The following is a 21,314-nucleotide window of genomic DNA, read 5'->3' as shown; positions in this document are numbered from 1 at the left end:
AGAACTTCTGGACCCTTGGGGTGAGCTGTGGACCCCAAAAGAACCTTAAAAGAACATCTGGGTGAAGCCCCAGAAGTTTGGAAAAGATTGGAGAATTTGTGGAAAAAAGCTCCATAAAGTGACCGACCCGACGCGGAAATTCTAGCCGGCTTGCCTCAACCGCGACCCGGCCTGACTTCGTGGTTCGTCCCGGTAAAGAAAAACATCCAAAAAAGAGACTAAGTCCGAACGTAAAAAGTTGACCGGGACCTTCCAGCCATCGTATCCGAGAAGGGCTCCACGGACGTCGGATCAAGATCCAGGTTTACCCCGGTCGAAGGATTTTCATCTCGAAAAAACGACTAAGTCCGAAGGTAAAAATCACCACCGAGGAAACCGACTTCGCGTATCCGGACAAGGGCTCCAGGAGGTCGGATCCAACTGGCAGGTTCGTCCCAGTGAAGAAAAACTTCAAAATAAAGACTAAGTCAGAAGGTAACTTTTTAACCGAGGCTTCCCGCGACCTGTAGCCGAGCAGGGCTCCATCGCGGTCGGCCTGAAAGTTTGACTTTGTCCCGGTCCTGGTGCAACCAGATGACCCGATTGGCGCTTTTTGTTTCTAAGCGCTAGAAAATAATAATACTTTAAAAATTCATATCTCCGGTTCCCCTGAACCGATTTTAATCGTTTTTGTGTCATTTTAAAGATAAAAATATAAGCTATTTTTATAAATTGGTTTTGGATTTTTAAACTGTTTCCTGTGTTTTATTTAATGACTGTTTTGTGATATTTGAATGCTTTACACTTTGTCTCCTAAGTTAAGCCTTGACGCTCGATGCCAAGCTACCAAGGGTAGAGCTGGGATTAATTTACTGAGACCTAACTGTACTTTTGTGGAGGTTTGTGGCTTGTTGCTAGGTGTAGGTACCTACCTGCCCTACTAATAACCCATTTTCCAACACTCACTGACAAGACATAACAAGTTCAAAAGAGGTCTGGGGTTGCTTGTGTTTTCTTCTACAGGGCCTCACCTATCAGTTTATGATGAACTGCTCCCATGTGGATCAGGGTCAGTACTGAATTGCTTAGATAGGCCTCTCTATAAAATGGCACAGTATGTGAAAAATCGTGGCCTGGAATGTTACCCAGAGTTGGACTATCAGCAGATATTCCTCCCCTCAAGAGTTTCAAGTGGACTTGCCAAGAGCTTTTCAATATTATGGCTTATTTCATGGTTATCAGTTTAAAAAAGCATAGGGGATGTTGTGCCACCATAAATTATTCCAAATCTGTTTTACTTGCATTTTAATGAGGTGTGAACCTATCACTAGCTGAGCATACCAGTGACGGTTGAATTTATCTCTAGTCATACACATCAGTGAATTGAGACTGTATTTGCCCAATGGTTGGTATTAATAAGAGGAGAGATTTTTTTTTTATCAAGCATAGACTCTTCGCTGATGTGGGTGACTTGTCACAAGATCAGTCACTTCCTTCTCAAATGTGACTTCAAAGTCCTTGTGTAGTCAGTGGTGATAACTCGCCTACAACTCAAGAGCCCTTCATTAAATAGACTACCTGAGTCTTGGCTCAGCACCATAAAACAGCGCCTCTTAACCTTTTGACTTCTGTGGACCCTTACTGAATCACTATTGGAAGCTGGGGATGCATTGTTTCCTATGAAAGTCTTTTTATCATTGCATACCAGTACTTCAATTGCAACCACCAGCCGCTCATAATACTTTTTTTCTGTACTTGCTCTGCTCCCTCAATTCAAGCTAAGAATACTAACTTAATTTTTACCCTCAACATTCACATTCCTGCTTACTTCTAGAGTGTTTTTATCACCCAGAGGGTATGCAGGGCCTGCGTTCCTGGTGTGCTCAGTCAAAGATCCAAGGCTTGTGTCCTTTTCTGAATTCTTGTAGTGAGGGTGCTGTTTTTAGGTGAAGGGGGAAGTCAGGTGTCTGGCGGGTTGGTGGAAGTCAAGTGGTGGTTGGTGAATGCTGGTCCTATGTCGTGGAGGGCCTTGTAGGAATGTGTCAGCATCTTGAAGTGGCATCTTTTATGGAAGGGGCGCTAATGGAGGCTCCTAAGGTGAGGGGTGATATGGGTTTGTTTAAGGAGGTCTATTATAAGTCTAGCATCTGAGTTCTGAATAATCTGGTGTCTCTTCAGGAGTTGTGTGGTGATTACTGTGTAAAGCATATTGCCATAGTCCAGACGACTAGTAGCCAGGGCTTGAGTGACAGTTTTCGTGATGTTGATGGGGAGCCATCTGAAGATCTTTCGGAGCAGGTGAAGGTGACTGTATTGATCTGGAATTTCATAGTGAATTTGCTGTCCTGGATGATGCCGAGGTTGCAGGTGGATTCTCTTTGTATGGGTCCAAGTTTGGAAGGCCACCAGGTGTTCCACGGAGAGGGGTGTTGTTACCAAAGATCAGTACTTTAGTCTTGTCCATGTTAAGCTTCAAGAAGTTGGTCTTCATCCATTCGGCGACACTCATCATGCCGTTGTGGAAGTTGGATCTTGTTATGGTGGGATCTTCTGAGAGCGAGAGGATGAGCTGAATTTTATGTGACTAGGGAATGATGTTGAGGCCATGGATTCTGACTCTGTTGCCTAGGAGTGTCATGTAAGTGTTGAACAGAGTGGGGCTGAGCGATAATCCTTGAGGGACTCGCAAATGGTTGTCTTGGGTTCCGAGGTGAAGGGTGGTTGGTCTATTCTCTGTGTTCGTCCTGTGAGGAATAGTGCGATCCATTTGAGGGTGATTCCTTGGATCACAATGTGGTGGAGTTTCTTAATGAGTGTGTGGTGGGATACGGTTGAATGCAGCTGAGAAGTCGATGAGAATCAAAGCTGCGGTTTTTCCCAGTCCAGAAGGGTTCTGATGTCCTCAGTGGCTGTGATCAGGGTGGTCTTGGTGCTGCAGTTTGTGTGGAAGCTGGATTCAGAGGTGTCCAGCAGGTGGCCTCTAACCAGGTGTTCGGGGAGTTGGTGGTTGATGACCTTTCTCAAGGACTTTGGTGGGGGAGGGGAGCAGATTGATGGGGTGGTAGTTTTTGATATTGGTGGGGTAGGCGTTGGGTTTCTTGAAGAGTGTTCTGACTTCTGTATTTTTCCATCTGTCAGGGAAGGTGGCTGTGGTTTTAGAAGTGTTGGGGATGGTGGTGAGTTTGTTGCTGATTTCTTTGCTTCTAAGGTTGAAGAAGTGGTGGGGGCAGGGGTCTGTGATGGGCTCCAGAGTAGATGGAATTCATACTGGTGGTGGAGTCCTGGGTGGTGAGCTGTTATCATGCGGTCAGCAAGTGGTTGTGGGTGCCATCTGTCAGTGTGAGGAGGTAGTAGGGATCAGTGGGTTGGGATTCAAAGTTTCTCTAGATTGTGGATATTTTTGTGGGGTGGTCCGCCTGGGAGTTGCACAGTTCCTTGGAAAAGGAGATCGTGTTTTCCGTGGTATGTGGACATGCAAACTCTTTGTCGATGCTAAAATGTTCCTTGCTGTGGTTGGAACTTGATTTGATGCAGTGTACCAGGGCAATGCTCTTCATGTTTCTTAAATGATGGTTGTATGTGTTGGGGGCTGATTTGAATTTACCTTGATCTGTGGGATATTCGCTGGTGCATCATCTTCTCTCTAGCCATTTGCAGTTGCGCTTCATAGTCCTGAGTTCTGGGGTATACCAACTGGCTTGTTTGGTGTATCTGCTGGTCCTGGCTGGCTTGATGGGAGGGTGACTGTCCGTGCAATTGATAATCCAGACGGAGGAGTTCTGGACGGGCTGTTCAAGGGTGGATACGGAGTCGGGCTGGGTGGTGGTGAGGGCTTCTTTTCATTGGGTCTCAGTTACTTTGTTCAAGTTGTGGTGAGAGGAACTGGTGGGCCTGTGAGTGGTGCATGTTGGGGTCCTGTGATGGTGAAATGGACTGATGATGTGATCATTCCAGGTGAGTTTGGTGACATGAATATTTGACTCTGTTGTTGGCAGTGAAGATTGTGGCAAGGGTGTGTCCGATGCGGTGTGGGGGGTCGGTTATTCGTTTTGTGAGTCCAATCTTGCTCATGCTTTCCAGGAGATTGGAAGAGTTTGCTTCTTTGGGGTCGTCAAGGTAGAAGTTGAGGTAATGCTAATACTGTTTAATTTTTTTTTAAAGTCGCAGACCGCAGGTTTTGAAGCTCTAAGGTAGACACATTAGGCCATTCTGCGGAACCACATCTATCGACTACATGAGTAAGTTAAACAGAATAACTCACAGAGCCACACACCTGAAATGTCAATGCTACTACCCACTCACCTCGTAAATAAATGGAATTTGCCAATAGAAATGTATGAAACAAATCAGCACTATCTATCAAAGTACCTTTTGCAATAAAAAGATCACCATCTTGTAATGTTGAATTGATTCCTTCCTCAATACATATTCTTAGATGTACTAAAGCATCATTCACTCAGCCGCCCGAGCATTGCTCAGTTTATGCCAGTAACCATATCCTTATAATGATCTAGACCTCCTACAGTTGCACCACCAATGTACTTCTGCTAACTTCAAAATGTCCATTGCTCCAGTTTTTGCTCAAATATATAGATTCCTTGTTGCCACTCGGAGTTTTGAGCAAATCTCATATTTTATATGCTTGCTGACTAAATCCTCATCTGTATTCCCACAACTCCTGGTGCTGGAAATAATTTCTCATACATGACTTACTGATGTATGCTGTTCTCTAAAAAGAATTCAGATTTTTGACCATTGAAACCCTACAATCTTCCTCATGCCCGATTCCTATTTCAAGGTCCCTGTTGTTATTTGACTCCCACACAACACATCCACTGACTTATTTTCAGCATGTACTTCTGTGAATGAATTGCCTTGTCTCGACTGATAAACCAAAACCCCTTCCATCTCACACGCTATTATTTATGGACGTGACTTTTATCAATCTTCTTAGCTTCCGCTGCCCTATCTATTCTTCCCACCTCTCGTTTGCACAAAGTAAGATACCACCAAACCCCCTGTGAGCATTGACCTCTAACTTCCATGTGGACACTTCCCACACCCAACGAGCGACGACATTTCACTCCCTCAGATTCTCCCAGAAACAAACTGAGGTAATGTATATACCCTTTCAGTGCCTCACAGTGGTGCTGAGGCAGACCACAAACATGTATTGCCCGCACTTGCCTCACTGTTGTACATGTTATGGTATACATCTTTTGCTTGCAGATGTTGTGCGATTTCGTATCTTCTCCATTAACCTTTGTGGTAAAGAGCTCTGTCACTCTTCGAAGGAGAGGACTTTACCTAATGTCAGATAAACCAATAACACCTTTGTAAGTCAATGTTCTTGTTAGGCAGTAGAGTGCCTACCTGTCAGACGAGGACTCGCTTCAAATTCAGAATTTTCTCAGATGATGAAGATGATGTAAAATTGACGTTTTATTACTGTTGTGTATACGCCACTTCCAACTGGAATTCAGTGCTATCTTTTTAGTAGCTTCAAGTCATAAAACTGCCTGATCACAAAACGGCCTCCTTGTTTTCTAATCAAAAAATATTACAGCACATAGTAAAGCAATTAGAATTTAACGCGCAGACGATAAGACCATAGCAGGCGATAAACTGTTTCTAAAAACAGGTTTTAGATTGGATCCTTGAACAAGGCAGTAGCTTGCTGAAGTATGTCTTTGCTGAAGCGTGAATAACAACAAAATAATTTGCCATGCTGCCAGATCTTTAAAATAATAAGGCATTATATTATAGTTTATAGTTTTTTTCAGGACTGCATTGCAGAGGTGAAGGACATCAATATTTCAAATCTGATCGTTTAAGACACGGATAACAGGCAACGTAGAACTTTCTTTCTCAGGGGAGGCAGCCTCGCTGTGCAACCCCTATGCGAGCTCGAGATGGGGGTGGGGATATTGGTATTGGGGGGTAAGAGGGTGGTTCAGGCACTGTTAACGATGACTGTGAGTAGGACCATGATGGTTCTCTTAGAAATGAGGAATCTGCTGGAGAATCGGTAATTTTGGGTCCAGTTCTGTTACTAATTCTTCATTTGTTGCTGGACTTTGACCCAGAGTCTGCAGCTGCTTTCAGGGTGAAAAACAACTTGCCCTCCCAGTTACCACAGACTGTCTAATTTCGACGGGGGCTGGTGACTCGTGTTAGGTCTCCATTGTATTTACTAGGGACAGCAGAATGAGGTCTATATAGAGCACTTGGAAATTCTTTCTTTATAAAAGTTAACATAATTAATTCCCATATTTACCAAATGGGATTCTCCATGCTGCTTGAACATTATTTAATCCCATGATTGTGTATTGCTACCAAAGACTTCAGGGGGCTTTTCAGAACTAGGGAAAGCAGAGATTATGTGCCCTGCAATACTTCTTTCTCGAGTTTTGTAAACTGTTCGTGCAGATTTTGTTTTTTTAATTTCTTTCTACTGATAACTAGGACCTGTAGGGCTCCTAATCGCCTCTTTTAAGTTGTAAAAAGTTGCCTTCGGTTTTTTTGACAGCACATTGAGAACCGCTGCTAAGAAAATAGAAAAAGATAGTCAGTTAGGTCTGTCCCTGCAGTATCTGCAGAGAAAGATAATCGGACAATCCCGCCATTCCCTGCGTAGCCAACTCAAGCCTGGAACTTTCAACTAGAAAGTACACATAGATAAGATACAATTGATGTGCCTTGAAAGTATTCATCCATTTTGCTTTCTTACTGTCTGCGATGCCACCACGAGCTACTTCCTTTAGGATTTGTGTAATATTGCATTTATTATTTCATAAACCCATTCTGCCTCTAAGTAATTTAGGATTTTGTGTGAACTGATTTTGATTTTGCTTGGTGGCAATCAGATCTGTCGCTTTTGTTGCTTTGATTAAAAAAAAAAAAAAAAAAATACAGTTATATTCCCGATTTCGCCCACTTCGCCAGGGTACCACAGACACATTATTCACAAGCTCAAGCAATAAACCCCATGAATGAGTATTTGCTAAAAGGACATTATGCTCGTTAGTATGTTCAATTCCACTCTGCCTTCCTTAAAAACATTGGTGGTGCTTCCAACAATTTGAATGGCAATTGACATTTTCCTGATGTAATTGGGAAAGAGTGCATTACTAATTTCGTTTCATTGTTAATATTTAAAAATAGCAACATGTTTTTTTTGTTTTTTTTTGTTTTAATAAAATGAATGTTGGATGGGGTTGAACTGTTACAAAAAAACAGAATAGTTTGTTGACGTGTATTTGAAGATGCTAACTTATATCGTGGCCTCTGGTTGAGACTGATGATCGGAACTTCTTAGCGAATGAACGGGCACAAATGAACATTAAAGTGGCTGCTGCTTAAATTAAATTTAAAACTGCTTAAAAACTGATAGCATAATCCTGTGTTAAGGAAATAATTTTAGCTTCGTGCTCGATGCTTACATACCACTGGAACTGATGATAGTTTGTGGCTCATGTTAATCTGTTACAACTTAAACTAAGTATACCTTTCTTGCTTCCTCGGTGGATAGCCCTACATTTGGGAAAGCTTTGGGAAGCCCTTGCCTGGCTACTGCAAGTCTCTCTTGGTATTAAGCTCATAGTTAGGTCTCGTCCTCGGGCTGCTTTATCCATCTGAATTTTCTTCCCCCACCCCTCCCATGTTTGTTTTTCATCTTTTTGTCTGTTTTTTAAATGTAATGCTCCAAAGCAGTTGACCACCATCTTAGACTAGTTTTATTAAAAATAAAAACGGTCAGCTGCGTTGTGACATATGCTAGCACATGGTCTTTTTTTTTTTTCTTCTTTTTTTTCCTTGCTGAACAGGGTTGTCAGTATTTCTAATAATCTATTTACCAGTGCTGAACAGCGTTGGCAGAAAGCATTGGCCTCTTCCAGAGGAAATGAACATTGCAAATCCAGTATCTTGCTTCAAGTTTCTAAAAGGCAAGATCGATTGACGTTGTCTATTCTTATTTATTATATGTTCATGAACCTTCAACTCCTTTTCATCTAAATTTTTTGTGGTGGACCTCTTATAATGAAACATTTCAGCTCGGCTGCAGCATCCCTTCTTATGAGATCATTGGATAAGTCTGGGACCACTGCCATGTGAGTAGCGTCCAGCAATAAAATGCTTTGTTCTATCACTACGCCTGAAGCTCACATTCCTTGATTAAGATTGTCTTATCGAAAACACAAAGCAGTGCACAGCCACAGCTATTCTGCTTCCAGAAAGCACTAATGCATCAAATTTTTTAGGAAAAATCTTATGACACCTACTATGCCCGCCAGTACATCTCTGCAGCTACTCCTTAACATCTCTTTGGCGATTCATACCATCAGTCTTGGAGCTCTTCTACAACACTCTGTCTGAGAGCTGAAGATCCTACCTCCAATTGTAGAGCTTTATTCTCCTCTTGGTCCGTTTGAGGACTGCTATGGCCAATATGTTTTCTGTTCGTTTATATCTACCGGAAGTTATTTGGATTACTGAGTTGCATTTTGTTGCCATGCACTTTACCATTCATAGAAGTACAGCACACGTTTGCTTACTGGATTCCATCGGCCACTGAATGATCCACCACTTTCTGAAACTTGGCTCCTCAAACAGTTCATCCTGGTGGCCTTCGTTGATCTTCCATGATGGCATTTAGAATGGATGCCACTTGGTATGAAAACCAAGAATATCATGGAGTAGGGTGCTCTCATCTTTGTGCTATAGATTGCTTCGGTTAGTGGCAGTCTTATCCTTGAGTCCATCAAAACCATTCTAGTTACAAACCTTTCTAGTTCTACAATTAGTAATGAAGACATTTGAATCTTAATTTTTTTTCTCTCTCTGTTGCTTAAAGCAAAGTCTAAATAATTTAAAAGGGACTTTATGTTAAATTTACACAGTACTTAAACATTGTAAAAGAATGAGTGCTGCCGTCCAGTTTCTCTGCTTCAAAGCCAAGAGCACGCTGAATATAAAGGTTGCATAGTCCTAAATCCACCTCATGCCTCTTTAATCTCTTACCAGATTTTGCAGGTTTCTGCTATCTCACTTTGTGACTATTTTGCTGTTCTTCTCTTCCTCTGTCATGCCCCTTTGGGTGTTTTTCTCTCTTTTGCTCTTGCAAATGTATGATATGGAAAAATAAGTGCTGGTCCCCAAAACTGAGTACAGCGACCTCCCACTGGCAACCCCTGCCTCAAATTAAACACTGCTTTTACTTCATGAACCACAGCTCCCAAGGAGATTGCTCGTATTTTAGTGGGTAACTGATGACGTAGGTTCTGCATTGGGTCGGTTGCTATCATGTGGATTTTCCAATGGTTAATCAGAGGTAGTTAGTGTGTGTTCTCCTCTGCCCTTCTCTTTTATGTTCTTTGCTGCGTGTGAGGAGGAGATTGGGACAGGTAGTCACTCACCCTCCGCCATACATGAAGCTCTCTGACAGTCACTCTTATTTTCGTGGTTCTACCTTGTGAATATTGAGTATGTGCTTGCCGGTTGTGCATTTTGCTTGTTAGTAATTCTTCTCTACTGATATTAAGTGAGAAACGTGTTTGCTTTTCTTCTGTTGCAGGAACCACCATGTTAAAAGTAATGCCTTGCTGTACATTAATAGTGCATTGGAAACAAATGTCTTGTGATTAGTGTTCTTATTTTAAACACAGTATGCAAGATTAAATTAAGGGTCTTGCGTCGGACCTCTCCAGTTCTTTTGACAAGTTTTTTCTTTAAAAAAAAACTTTTTTCCTAAAGTTAATCGATGGGGGAAGTGATCATATTGGATTATACCTGAAAGGATGACATAATTACCGAATTCAATTTTTTTTACCATTTTCCTTTTCAGCAACAGGAGCAAGATCCAACGAACCTCTATATTTCTAATTTGCCCATCTCAATGGATGAACAGGAGCTTGAAAATATGCTGAAACCCTTTGGACAAGTAATCTCTACAAGAATACTAAGGGATTCCAGCGGCACAAGTAGAGGAGTTGGGTTTGCAAGGTAAGAGGTTCTCTGTATGGCCCTGTCTGATTTTTTGACTCACAGATTATGGCAAAACATGGAGAAGAGAGTTACGATACCAAGGGGAAGCAGTAAATACAATTAAAAACACAAAATCTAAAACCTAATAAATGCTTTCCTACCCCTTGTAATTTAAGACCACTAACTGCGTTCCCCAATTCTGAGCCCATTATTTGGATATTTTCCTTTGGCAGCACTGAAACATCATATTTCTATATGTCTCTGAAAGAATCCCATTTAAATTGTACTTCTGTTAGAAGTCTAAGGCTATTAAAGGTTTGTGGATTTCTGCTTATCGTCTGCTAAAAAGGAAGGCAAGCTATGAATGCACTAAACTTTTGTCATGAAGGAAGTTCCTTCAATTTTCCTGCAAATAACTGTAGCAGAAAATGTTCATTTCCAAAATTGATATTTTTGGATCTTCCAAAATATCTGTGTGCTCTCTCACATTTTGGAATGGTCAAGACGCTTCAATGTGTTCATGAACTAAAACAATTTCACGTATAGCTTTGTGCAGATATTTACCTGAATTCCATACATCAAGGTTTTCTATTCGAAGCTCAACATTTTCTCTTTAAAACTAGACATCCATTGAATAGTCACTTGTCTTGGTCTTGTGTCTTTTCTATCCATTAACAATTTTGTGATGTGCATTTGGTCCTGCCTTGTATGCGTCACTGACTTTCTCTACGCTCGTGTAGGTCTATACAATGTACAGTGTCTATTTTTTTTATTCACAAAGTGCAAAAACATTAGTTTTAAGGTTGAATAAAGTCAGACGTTGTGAGGGTACACTTTGTCCCGATTATTAATGAACCTCATATTTCCCACCTTCTGCAAACACTTGTTTGCCCAGGGGTTTTTATTATGCAAGGTGCACAGTATACCATACTTCGTAGTTACCAGATGTGACGAAGTCAGCACTCCTGCTATTTCCCTCAGGGGGCTTATCAGCAGTGAAAACATGCTTGTATTTACTGGATTGAAATGCGCAGAAAATACCATGATATGCAGATAATACCAAATTCTGTCTATCCTGTCTTTTTGAAAGGTATAACTCGTGCTCGATTCCCACTAAATTCCGAATCACCCAGCTATCGGAATTTAATAGGTGCAATAAATATCACACCCGTTCTTAAGTTTCCAGTCATTTGTTTTGGTTTTGAAAGTGTTGGTTACAAGCTGCTGCTTACCTTGTGTTTTTTTTGTTTTTTTTACATTTTTTTTGTTTTTTTTTAATGAGTGATGCTGCAGGTCTCTGTGAGGAAGGGATTTGAACAGGCCCTTGAAATCTAGCAGGCTCCCAACCCCCAATAAAATGTGAATTGTAAAATCCTTACAGTGAAATATTTTACAGAGTTAGATACACTTTGCCACATCATACCAACACTGTACTCTTTATGAAAATCTAGATTGTGTCTGCTCTTTGGGGCACATGTAAACGTTTCAGTATTGAAACTAACTTTTTTAATATGACTGTGTGCCTGGGTAAGTGGAAAGCAAAATAAAACAAGCAAAACGTTTACTAAATGAAGGCCAGGAACAAGGCCTAAAGTGGCTGGGGAAAAATCCCATGTGTTGCTCACATCAGGCTCATTATAGCATTTCTTGGAGCAGCGCTCTTGGGATCACCGCTATCCTGTACCAGAACCAAAGAGGGGCAGCCAGAGAGACCCTAAATTCCACCTCTGACAACGTGTGAGGCCCCATGATATCTTCACATCCTGCTTTAGGTACCAGAGTGTGGATTAAATAGAATGACTAAATGTTTTGTGGTCTGCAAGTGCTTACTATCCACCTTTTCCAAACGTTGATTGAGCAGCCAAGATCCAACCCCTTCCCACCGACTGCAATAAATTAAAGACCGCGAGGGACAGGAATTGTGCCCGTGCATCTGTTGACATAAAGGCTTTCGCTATAAAGGAAATTAGATAAATAGACTCTGCATTCAGAAGGAGAGATGATAAACATTCTGTTGTTTTAAGAAGAGATCTCGTAATTGCAGAACGGCAACCGAAACGTGTTGTATTGAATTGATATTGCATTTTCTACCCCGGTGTTGAAACGCTTTGCGAAGGTATGTAGCACACTACTGTCTGAGACGCTTACAATACACTTTTTGTCACGGCACATGGGATTACAGTGTGTCATGTTGGTGACAACATATTTATCACGCAGTTTGTAAGCAAGCTGCCTTGCAATTTGTCAAGCAGTCTGTTGTGCCACAAACTGTCACAATTTGTTCTGGAGTGATCTTGTAGTCGTTCGTGCAGGTGATGACACTGGCTGTTGTGTTGTGGGCCTGCGGGCAGCCAGGTGGGCGGTTCAGTCTGAGATTACGCCTGCTGTCATTTCTGAGGTCATGCAAACTATCATGTCTGTATACATATATTCAGGGCCACTGGAACTATACAACGGGGGTGGGGGGTTGATTATATGGCAGGATTGAGTAAACTACGTGACAAAGAAAGGCAAATTCTGCTAAGTTTGATAGTATTACGTCATTATTTTGTTACTTTTATACTTGTTGACACAGCATCTGGGCAATGGTTGCACCTTCTCTGTTCCAGTTTTACAATTCACTATAACAGTAAGCTAGAGAAAGGTGATCAGTCAAACTTTGCAGACGGTCTTCCGGTGCGCAGCAGTACGGCTTGCAGCTCTTATAACTCTTGAGCTGTTCGAGATAGAAATAACTTTTTGTTAAAATCTGCACATTATGCAGCAGATGGTGCATTGTGGCAAATGCGTCAAATCTGTAATTATGCAAAAATGCCACGACCGCACCATCGCATAACTCCAGTGGCCCTGTATATGTAATTGCATCCATATACATATATTTGTAAACATTTACCTACCGTCTGTCTAGAAACAGAGTTAGGACAACTCGGGACGGGTCCTACACACTACAGTACTAGACCAGAGAAGTAAGTAAGTGCTAGGCTGTTGGATCGAATACGTAAAAAATAATTTAAAACCTTCCAGTCCATCATTTAATTAAGTAGTGTTTTAATTGCATTTGGTTTTCGCTGAACTAGTTCGCAAATAAGCTAACAAATTATTATTATTATATTATGGTAAAAAATAGTGCTGAAAGTTACAGTTTGAATTTAAGAATCCATTCATAAGGGAACAGGAGCCTTGACTGCTACCTGCATCGCAATTAAGGAAAACGTGCAAAGGCAAAAATGTAATACCTGCTTCAAGAATATTAATAATCCATTCTTGCTTGCACACTGCACCAAGTCATTAACTTGACTCTGTGAGAAAAGAGACGTATTAAGAAGGGAAAGTGTCTGCAAATGGAAACCGTCAATCCAGAAAACATGTCATTTATACTTTTTGAGCACAGATGTGTTTCCATTTTAATCGACGAGTTGAAGGTCGCGCTTAATGGACATTTTTATGGAAAGTTGATGGTAAAAATGTGCTATATCAGCACGCTGTATTTTAATACCAATTTAATGAATATCGTCGGTAAATTAGAGTACTATAGTAAATGATAAAACTATGGTAGGGCTGTTAAGAGTTTGGCTTTAACAATATATTTTTCATGACTCAAAACAGTTAAGCATCTAATAAAATGACCTATAAAATATGACTTTTGTTGTTAATGGTAAATGCAGCAAATATTTCTTTGCTCTTTTCCCAAGCTTCTATGACCTTGGCGCTAGTAATGTTTCTCATGTACCTTTTGTTTCTGGCACTATTGATGCAAGGATTAACAGAGCCCCAGCAGAATTGCTTGTTGCCATTTGGACTGCCTTCTTTCCCAGTACAAAGGCTGTTTTTGAGTCAGTTTGTTGCCCCCATCCCCCCCCCCCCCCCCACCCCCTTTTATCAACAGCCAGCATAAAGTTGCACCGACCCTGTTCATTAGAGGGCTGTAACCTATACCGGTTGTGTTTGCTGGCTGCTTAACCAGTCACAGAGGCCAACCACTGCTGCATGAGACACAGCACGTCCTGGGAAGCCAGAGTTAAATACTTCTGTGGAAAATGCTTTTGAGTCAGCTTTCCCTACATTTTTAAATCCACACCAAATTAACCAGAGGCACATCTCATCGTCTTGCCCTTGGCATATACCTAGGCTATTTGTACTCTTGTTAGGGCTTGGGACTAGATTGAAATTGTGGATATCCTGTCCACCATATTACAGGTGGCATAGAATATAATTTACTTGTAATACGTCAGAGAGAATATCCAGTGTATCCCATTCGCCAAGCTCTAGATCAGGTCTAATTTTCCTTACACACCTCTTTGAGAGTTTTTACTAAATGCTCTTTCACAATTACCACCATCTCACTGGTCTATAAAAATGTTTTCATTCACTTTATCCTTTATGCTTACCAAAGAAAGAGCTAAGTTCCGTAAAATATGGTATCCACTAAATGGTACTCCTTGATTCTCTCTGCAAGCACAGTTCAGCTCTTGAGATTCATACTTACCTTGCAAAAATGACTCCTTAATATCCTCCTTTGGGATGCTGAAATGGCGTACTGGTAATAGACATCAAAACACTAGAAAGGGGTGAGAGGGAATTCCTGTCCGATCTCCCTAAACCAATTATATTCTCACAAAAAGGACCAGGAATAAAGTCCGGTATAAAGACCAGACCAATTCAAACATTTATATGTTGAAAAATGGCCCTCACCCACAATTTGTGGCATGCTTCATCATAGGGCCCAGCTAACACAGTCCGAGATATAAATCCCCTTCGGAGTGGAGCAGTAAGGGTGGAGGGACATAAAAGCACATAAGACAAGACCAACAATAATGGCGCAAGGGACCAGAGTCGGACAACAGAAAAAAACATAAAACTGACTCAGGCTGACCACTTATCCTAATTTATTCTAGTGCAGCCTGTACAGGATTAAAACATGTTATTGTGAGCAATCACTGCTTCACATTGATAATAGATTCCTTTGTAGACCATGTACGTTTCAAAACAGCCTGCTTCTCTGCAGCAGATGTGTGAACAAATGGCTTCTTTGTGACTACCCATAAACACATATTGTAATTTCCTAAAGGCTTGTTCTTGTTTGTTCCATTGCACAAAAATCCTGACCTTTCAAAGTCTTGTAACCATTCTAAAGGCAGGTCCTGCGCTTTGCAGGTTCCAAATATCAGGATCAATATTAATACTACCTGTGCGTTGTCACTGCCCTTGTGTCTGAAAATCACTAAGCGTTCCGTTTGTAAATGTGAACTGCAAGCTGTACATCTCTCGTGGACTGTCTTCGAAAGCAGTATATAATTTTTATTTTGTTATTTATCCATACAGGATGGAATCGACTGAAAAATGTGAAGCAGTGATTGCTCACTTTAATGGCAAGTTCATTAAAACGCCGCCGGGATGCTCTGGTAGGTTGCACCAAAATGGTTCTAAAGTGTGCAAGTCCATTGATTATTTTTTTTCCTGTAACAAACTTTGCTGCATCTTAGGCTTGTTAAATGGTAACTGGACATAATGCTTTATTAATGGCCTTCCTCTGGGTAATCGATAGAAGGAAGCGGGGGCTGTTATTCCATGTCGAGTTTATTAACAATATTAGTTTTTCTAAATGGACCTCGGCAAATGAACTTGTTTTTTTTCTGTTATTGCAAACTTAAAATGTATTCCGACGTTTTGTTGCCCATATTAACTCTCCGTGTTTGGAATTGTGTATTTATTTCATAACGTCTTTCATAGAGGCAATGAACAGTGAAGTCTAAACTTACTTTTTAATTTGGGACACTTCTCGCGAGAGAACAATTATGAAGCAAAAGGCTTTGCTGCCCTTCCTGAAGCATCTGCACGCCCCCCACTGCTCTGTCAGCATGGAGCGCCAGTTTAGGAAACCCAGCCATAGTTTTGCAACAGGCAGATGCTGTTTCTCAGTAAGCCAGCCCTCTGTTTTCTTTGCACTGGTTTCCTTCCACAGAAATGTGAAGAGATCATCGTTTGATCAGGCGTGGCCATGTGATGAGATTCACTGGTTCTGAGTCATGCGAGAATGGCTTACTTTCTTTTCCTGACCAGAGCAAGGCGATGGAAACCGCTTTGTACTCCTGGAAAACAGCAAAGCTTTTTAGCTCAATGAAAAGGATGATAAATCCATTTACATTTGTATCTATATAGAGCGTGAATAGCAAAGGACTGAGTGTGCCCAATGCTGTGTTATGTTGTATTGTTCGACACTTCTCTAGTGCACGTTCGCCATTAGTAGGTCTTCTCAGCTCTAAACTTAACTGTTTTGAACAACTGCGAATACATCTTAGGTGGAAGCAGAAAAATATTAAGTGCTTGGCTGGAAAAAAGAGGCTCTTCGAGGCCCTGATTGAAAGAGAGACTTTGTGCCATAGACCACGTGCCTGTACATAAAGTACCCTGCTCGCCCTCTGCACAACAAAAGTACATGTTGGTGCAAGGTGTTTGAGGATTGCAAAGTTTTACTTTAAATATATTTGTCTATTAGCTACCTCTGCCCTCTTAAATGGAATGCTTGGTGGACAATGTATGCTACTTTTTGTTATACTGAACCAACATTTACAGAGCAGGAGAAATCTTAACATCTCTGGTGGCAAAACAGGCACAACTCTCCAACACCCCACTGTTACCTTACTCGTTGACATACTCCACTCATGTAAGGTCCATTTCTTAATGTCTTAATGTTAATATATTAATCGTTTAATCGCTAAGGACAGGAACGTGAAGGTTCTTTTCAGTGTAGTTACATGGTTGCTTTTTTGGGCCACCGCTGAAACCCAAAGGGCCATGGAGTGATGGGTATCTACTAAAGTACCAAGATGTTTCACCATTGCTCAGTATGGTTGGATACATGACCATTATGGTGGAGAAAATGTTTAGGAGAGACCCTGGCAAGAGGACTTCAGTCTTTCTTTACTTGTTCACTTGTAAGTGCTATGGCTGTGTGAGTTGCAAATGTTATACAGCCTTCTTTGACTGTGGCAAGAATTCCATGTCTCCACAGAGCTTTAGGAGGATCTGAATGTCTTCTGTGTAGTTTAATAGAAAGGGTGACGTGACAGAGCTCTGAGACCTCCCTTGCATATGGGTAATAGGTAGTCGCTGATAGTGGGGTATATCCATACTTTTAGTCCTTCTAATTCTAAAAATGTCATCTTGCCTAGAGCCTGACCATTGTTTATAGTTGCATCGTGCCTGTCAAAAAAAAACACTGATGAACAGCAAAGTCTCCTGAGAGGTGTAACTGAATCAAAGATCTGTCTCCACCACAATTTATTTCTAGTCTGAGCTCCTCCAGAGTATATGCCACCGCGGATATGGTTTCTGTTACCAAATTAAAGTTGATTGGGCAGTAAAAAAAAAAGTTCATATGTTTCTGGAAAGTTTTGGAAATGATTAATTACTGGACATTTGAACATGTCACATGAATAGGGAAAATGTATGTGGGTCTGTACTTTGCTGGATTACTTGAATCGAGAGAGGGCCTCTTCTGTAGAAGAAATGGCTATGATCATAAGATGAAAAGGAACCAGCTGTAGATGTAGATTGATGTGTGCTTCGGATCTCAGTTAAACAAGTAGTAGCTAGGGTGGAAGTGCTTAAGATCTTTTGAAAGATAGCACCTACTGTAGATAACGTTTCGTTTGCTAAAATAGCTCACTTAGAATTGATGAACTCAAAGCTGAAAATATAGTCCAACATCAAATACAATTAAAAAGAGAAGTCACCTTTCTAAAATTCAGTCTGTGGAAATGTAGATTACACAGAAATAGACTAGTAACATAACCCTTATAGCCTGCTTCAGTGTGCCATACTGGGCATTAAAGTCCTGTTTCAAGTGTTTGTGTGGGCTGAAGGCAAGGGCCAATAAGTTGGGAATGGAACTTTATTACCCTGTACAGCACAATTGTGCATGCTATAATGCCTGTGACCTCAAGTGAGGGTGGCATGCCCTGATAAATCATTGTTGAGGGAAAAGGATCAGCAACGACTGAGAGAATGTGAGGAAAAAACACTGATTAACACCAAAGGTGAGAAAGCTGATACACAACAAGAACACCTGGTCGGAGAATGAAAAAGGGGTATGGGGCATAACCCCTTGAGGTTTTGTCCAAACTGCCACCACAAGTACGCAGAGAACAACAGTCACAAGGTGTTTAACCTGAAGGACCACAGTTTGGAGGACTGTTCGATGTGTGTGCAGAGTTTTTTGACGAAGGCAGTAGAACAAGGCACAAGCACTACCCCATGGCATAAAAACAAAGAAAGCAGGAGTCCTTAAAGGACCTGGGCTGTTGAGTGAGGAAGAGCACACCCTTGAAGAGACAAACGGAGAGGACCCAGAGATCTAGGATGTGATTGAGGTGGCCAGAGGAAAAGGACACAAAAAATGCAGAAAGATGACATCCAACAATGGTAAACCCTTTAGGGTCAATTGGCGAACAAACCAAGAGTTTTGGACTCGAAAAACCAAAAAAACTGCAGCAACAACAAAAATCTTGATGCTGGAGGGCAGGAGCTAGCTCAGAGAGCCGCACCCATCCAAGACAAAAGCCACCTTGCCTAAGTCAAACCCTCAATTCCAGCTTCAACCTTGAGAGAGGATCAGAGACTTAGGAGGGAAATGGGAATTAACAGGTCAACACCAGTTCCGGAAACCGTTTCAACACCAATGTGGAAAAACACGTCGATGCCATTAAAGAAGGATGGCAGTCCTCAGGGAGAAACTCTACTTTGACACTGAAGAGCCTTTTGACTTCAAAGTCGAAAAGGAGAGGAGGATGCCTAGTTTGATGTAGACAAAAAAACGCTTAAGGTTGAGAGAAAGAGAAGGCATCTGGAGGCAGAACTGGATTTCCTGATCAAGAAAGATTTTGACAAATTTCCCAAAAGGTATCTAATCCCTCTGAAGCAGCACAGATAGACACAGGAAGAGCCAGAGGAACTCGAAACCACCAAGACGCCAGAGCCAAAGGAAGAAATAGACAAGGAATTCTTTGAATTCTAAGAAAAACAGCAGCCAGAACATTAAAAAATGGCAGAATCTGGAGTCGAATGGCAAGACATCTATGCCATTTCTCCAGGCGGGGGTGAGGGGTGGGGTGGGGGTATAAACAGATCTGTCCAAGCCATTACCACCAGATGACATCACAGCATACATCGCAATCATTAAAAGGGCAGCAAATACATATCGGGTACAGCTTGAGGAGAAACAATCAGATACATGTTGCCCCCTACAGACACTGGTGCTGGACCAGAAAAGGAACGATTTCCTGCCATTGTACCCAGCATTTTGGACCAAGACAGAGAGGCTTTTAAAGAGCCAGTGGCATCGAGAGCTGTAGCCCAAAGGGTGGAAAAGATGTTGCTTCAAATCAAGGCATCTGCTCTACAAAAGTTCCTTATTGTGGCAACAACTCGCTCGCAAGAAAGCTAATATTGCAATGTCTTCAGCCCCCTCCTGACAAAGAAAGGAAGAGGGTAGACATGGTGGGAAAGAAAATAGAGAGCTCTGCAGCAACATAGTGGCATATAGTCTATTCAAATGCCCTGGTAAACAGATACTCCCACGAGCAAAGGAAGGAAATCGAAGAACTCATACAACTCCTGCAAGAGGAATTTAAAAAAGAGCAAACATGCTACAGGAAGGCAAGACAATTTCAAACATATGGCTTAGATCTACATTGGACACAGCCAGCAGACAGTTAGGCACAGCTTCCACTTTATGCATGCATGCTTGGCTGATGATCTCAGGTTTCATGCAGGAGCTGCAGTCAGCAAAACTGAGGGCAAGCTTTTTAGAGAGGCAGTGGACAAAGGCTGCAGTACATAAAAAATGATAATGAGACTGCCAAAGCCATGGGAACTCTGAAATACAAGGGACGTTTTTAGAGGGAGACTGGCTTACAGACAAAGAGCACCACACATACAGCCTTCAGTTAGCAACAGAACAAGGTAATGACACCACCACAATGGCAGAACAGTGCAGTTACCAGAGAGCCATTTCGTGGACAGGGGAGGGGAAGAGGAGGAACCCCCAAGGGGAAACCTATACAAGCAAGTGACTGCACCCAGAACACGCTCCTGCACAGGCCACCATTAGGAGGAAGGATCTGAGGATTCCTACACAAATGGAAAAAATATCACCTTCAACAGATGGATACTAAATATTCTAATATATGGCTGTTGTATAGAGTTAACAAAGACACCTCCAACAATACCACTGAAAAAGAAGAGGATTAAAAGAGAAGAAAAACATTGATTACAACAAGAGGTAGAGGACTTGTTAGGCAAACAAGCCATAGAAGTAGTACCACCAAGAGAAAGACTTTGAGGGGTCTAATGAAATTGCTTCCTGGCACCAATACTAGATCTAACAACAGTAAACACGCCTCTGAATACACAGCAATTCAAGATAGCATCCCTCCAGTGTATCCCTCTTATAGGCAAAGGGGACTACATGGCAACCATAGATTTGAAAGGTACTTAACTTACCTCCACATACCAATGAACAAGTGACCTCTGGTTTGTAGTGAATAAGACACACTACCAATTCAAGATCCCAACTCTTTGAGATAAAATCAGCCCACAGGTGTTCAAATGTACTTAACCATGGTAACATCACATTTCAGACAATTGGAAATGCTAGTCTAACCATACCTGAACAACTCGCTAGTAACAGCAAGTATGTTCTCTCAATGCAAGGACAACAAACAGGGTCATACGGACACTGCTGAGGCTGGGATTCTCCATCAACTTTGAAAAATCATCACAAAATCGGGAAAGGAGAAAAACGTTTCTGGGGGCAAGCCTATACTGACAGACCAAAATGGTGGTGCCGTGGAACGGAACGTCAAGGCAGCTGTAGAGCGGAGTTGCCTCTACTACAAGGGACAGCATCTGACAGTGGGGAGAATGATGGGCATGGTGGCCTCCTGCATTCCCCTTGTACCGCATGCAGGATAACGCATGAGACCAATACAGGAGTGGCTTCAACATCACTGGTCATAGACAACCGGGAGTTGGGACAATCCTGTGGTTGTTACAGACAAGGTTTAGAAGGAAATGCAATTGTGGAACCTACAAAACATCACAGTGGGGAATCATTCAAACCACCAACTCCCTCATGACCATCACAAAGGACACATCTTACACAGGATGGGGAGCTCACATGAACAAACTAAACATCACATGCCAGTGAAACCCTAAAGAAGCCATACAACACATAAATGTGCTGGAGCTGAAGATTGTCTTCCTAGCACTGAAAGCTTTCCAGAAACAGCACTGGGTAAGGACAGTTCTAGTTCAGATGAACAACCCAAAAATAATCTACCTGAGCAAAT

General features: G+C 41.7%; 1 protein-coding gene across 7 annotated transcripts in view; it reads left to right on the top strand.

The window, feature by feature from the left end:
• Positions 1-21,314, top strand: part of RBMS1 (RNA binding motif single stranded interacting protein 1) — a 552,647-nt gene that overhangs the window by 454,774 nt on the left and 76,559 nt on the right. For all 7 annotated transcript variants that reach the window (XM_069224212.1, XM_069224217.1, XM_069224211.1 and 4 more), the window contains exons 5-6: positions 9,824-9,981; positions 15,286-15,365. In XM_069224212.1, the coding sequence (XP_069080313.1) occupies positions 9,824-9,981; positions 15,286-15,365 (238 nt within the window). The remainder of the gene's footprint in view (positions 1-9,823; positions 9,982-15,285; positions 15,366-21,314) is intronic.

The sequence above is a fragment of the Pleurodeles waltl genome, chromosome 3_1 (assembly GCF_031143425.1).
Source record: "Pleurodeles waltl isolate 20211129_DDA chromosome 3_1, aPleWal1.hap1.20221129, whole genome shotgun sequence".
Lineage (NCBI taxonomy): Eukaryota > Metazoa > Chordata > Amphibia > Caudata > Salamandridae > Pleurodeles > Pleurodeles waltl.
This window is presented reverse-complemented; position numbering and strand designations above follow the sequence as displayed.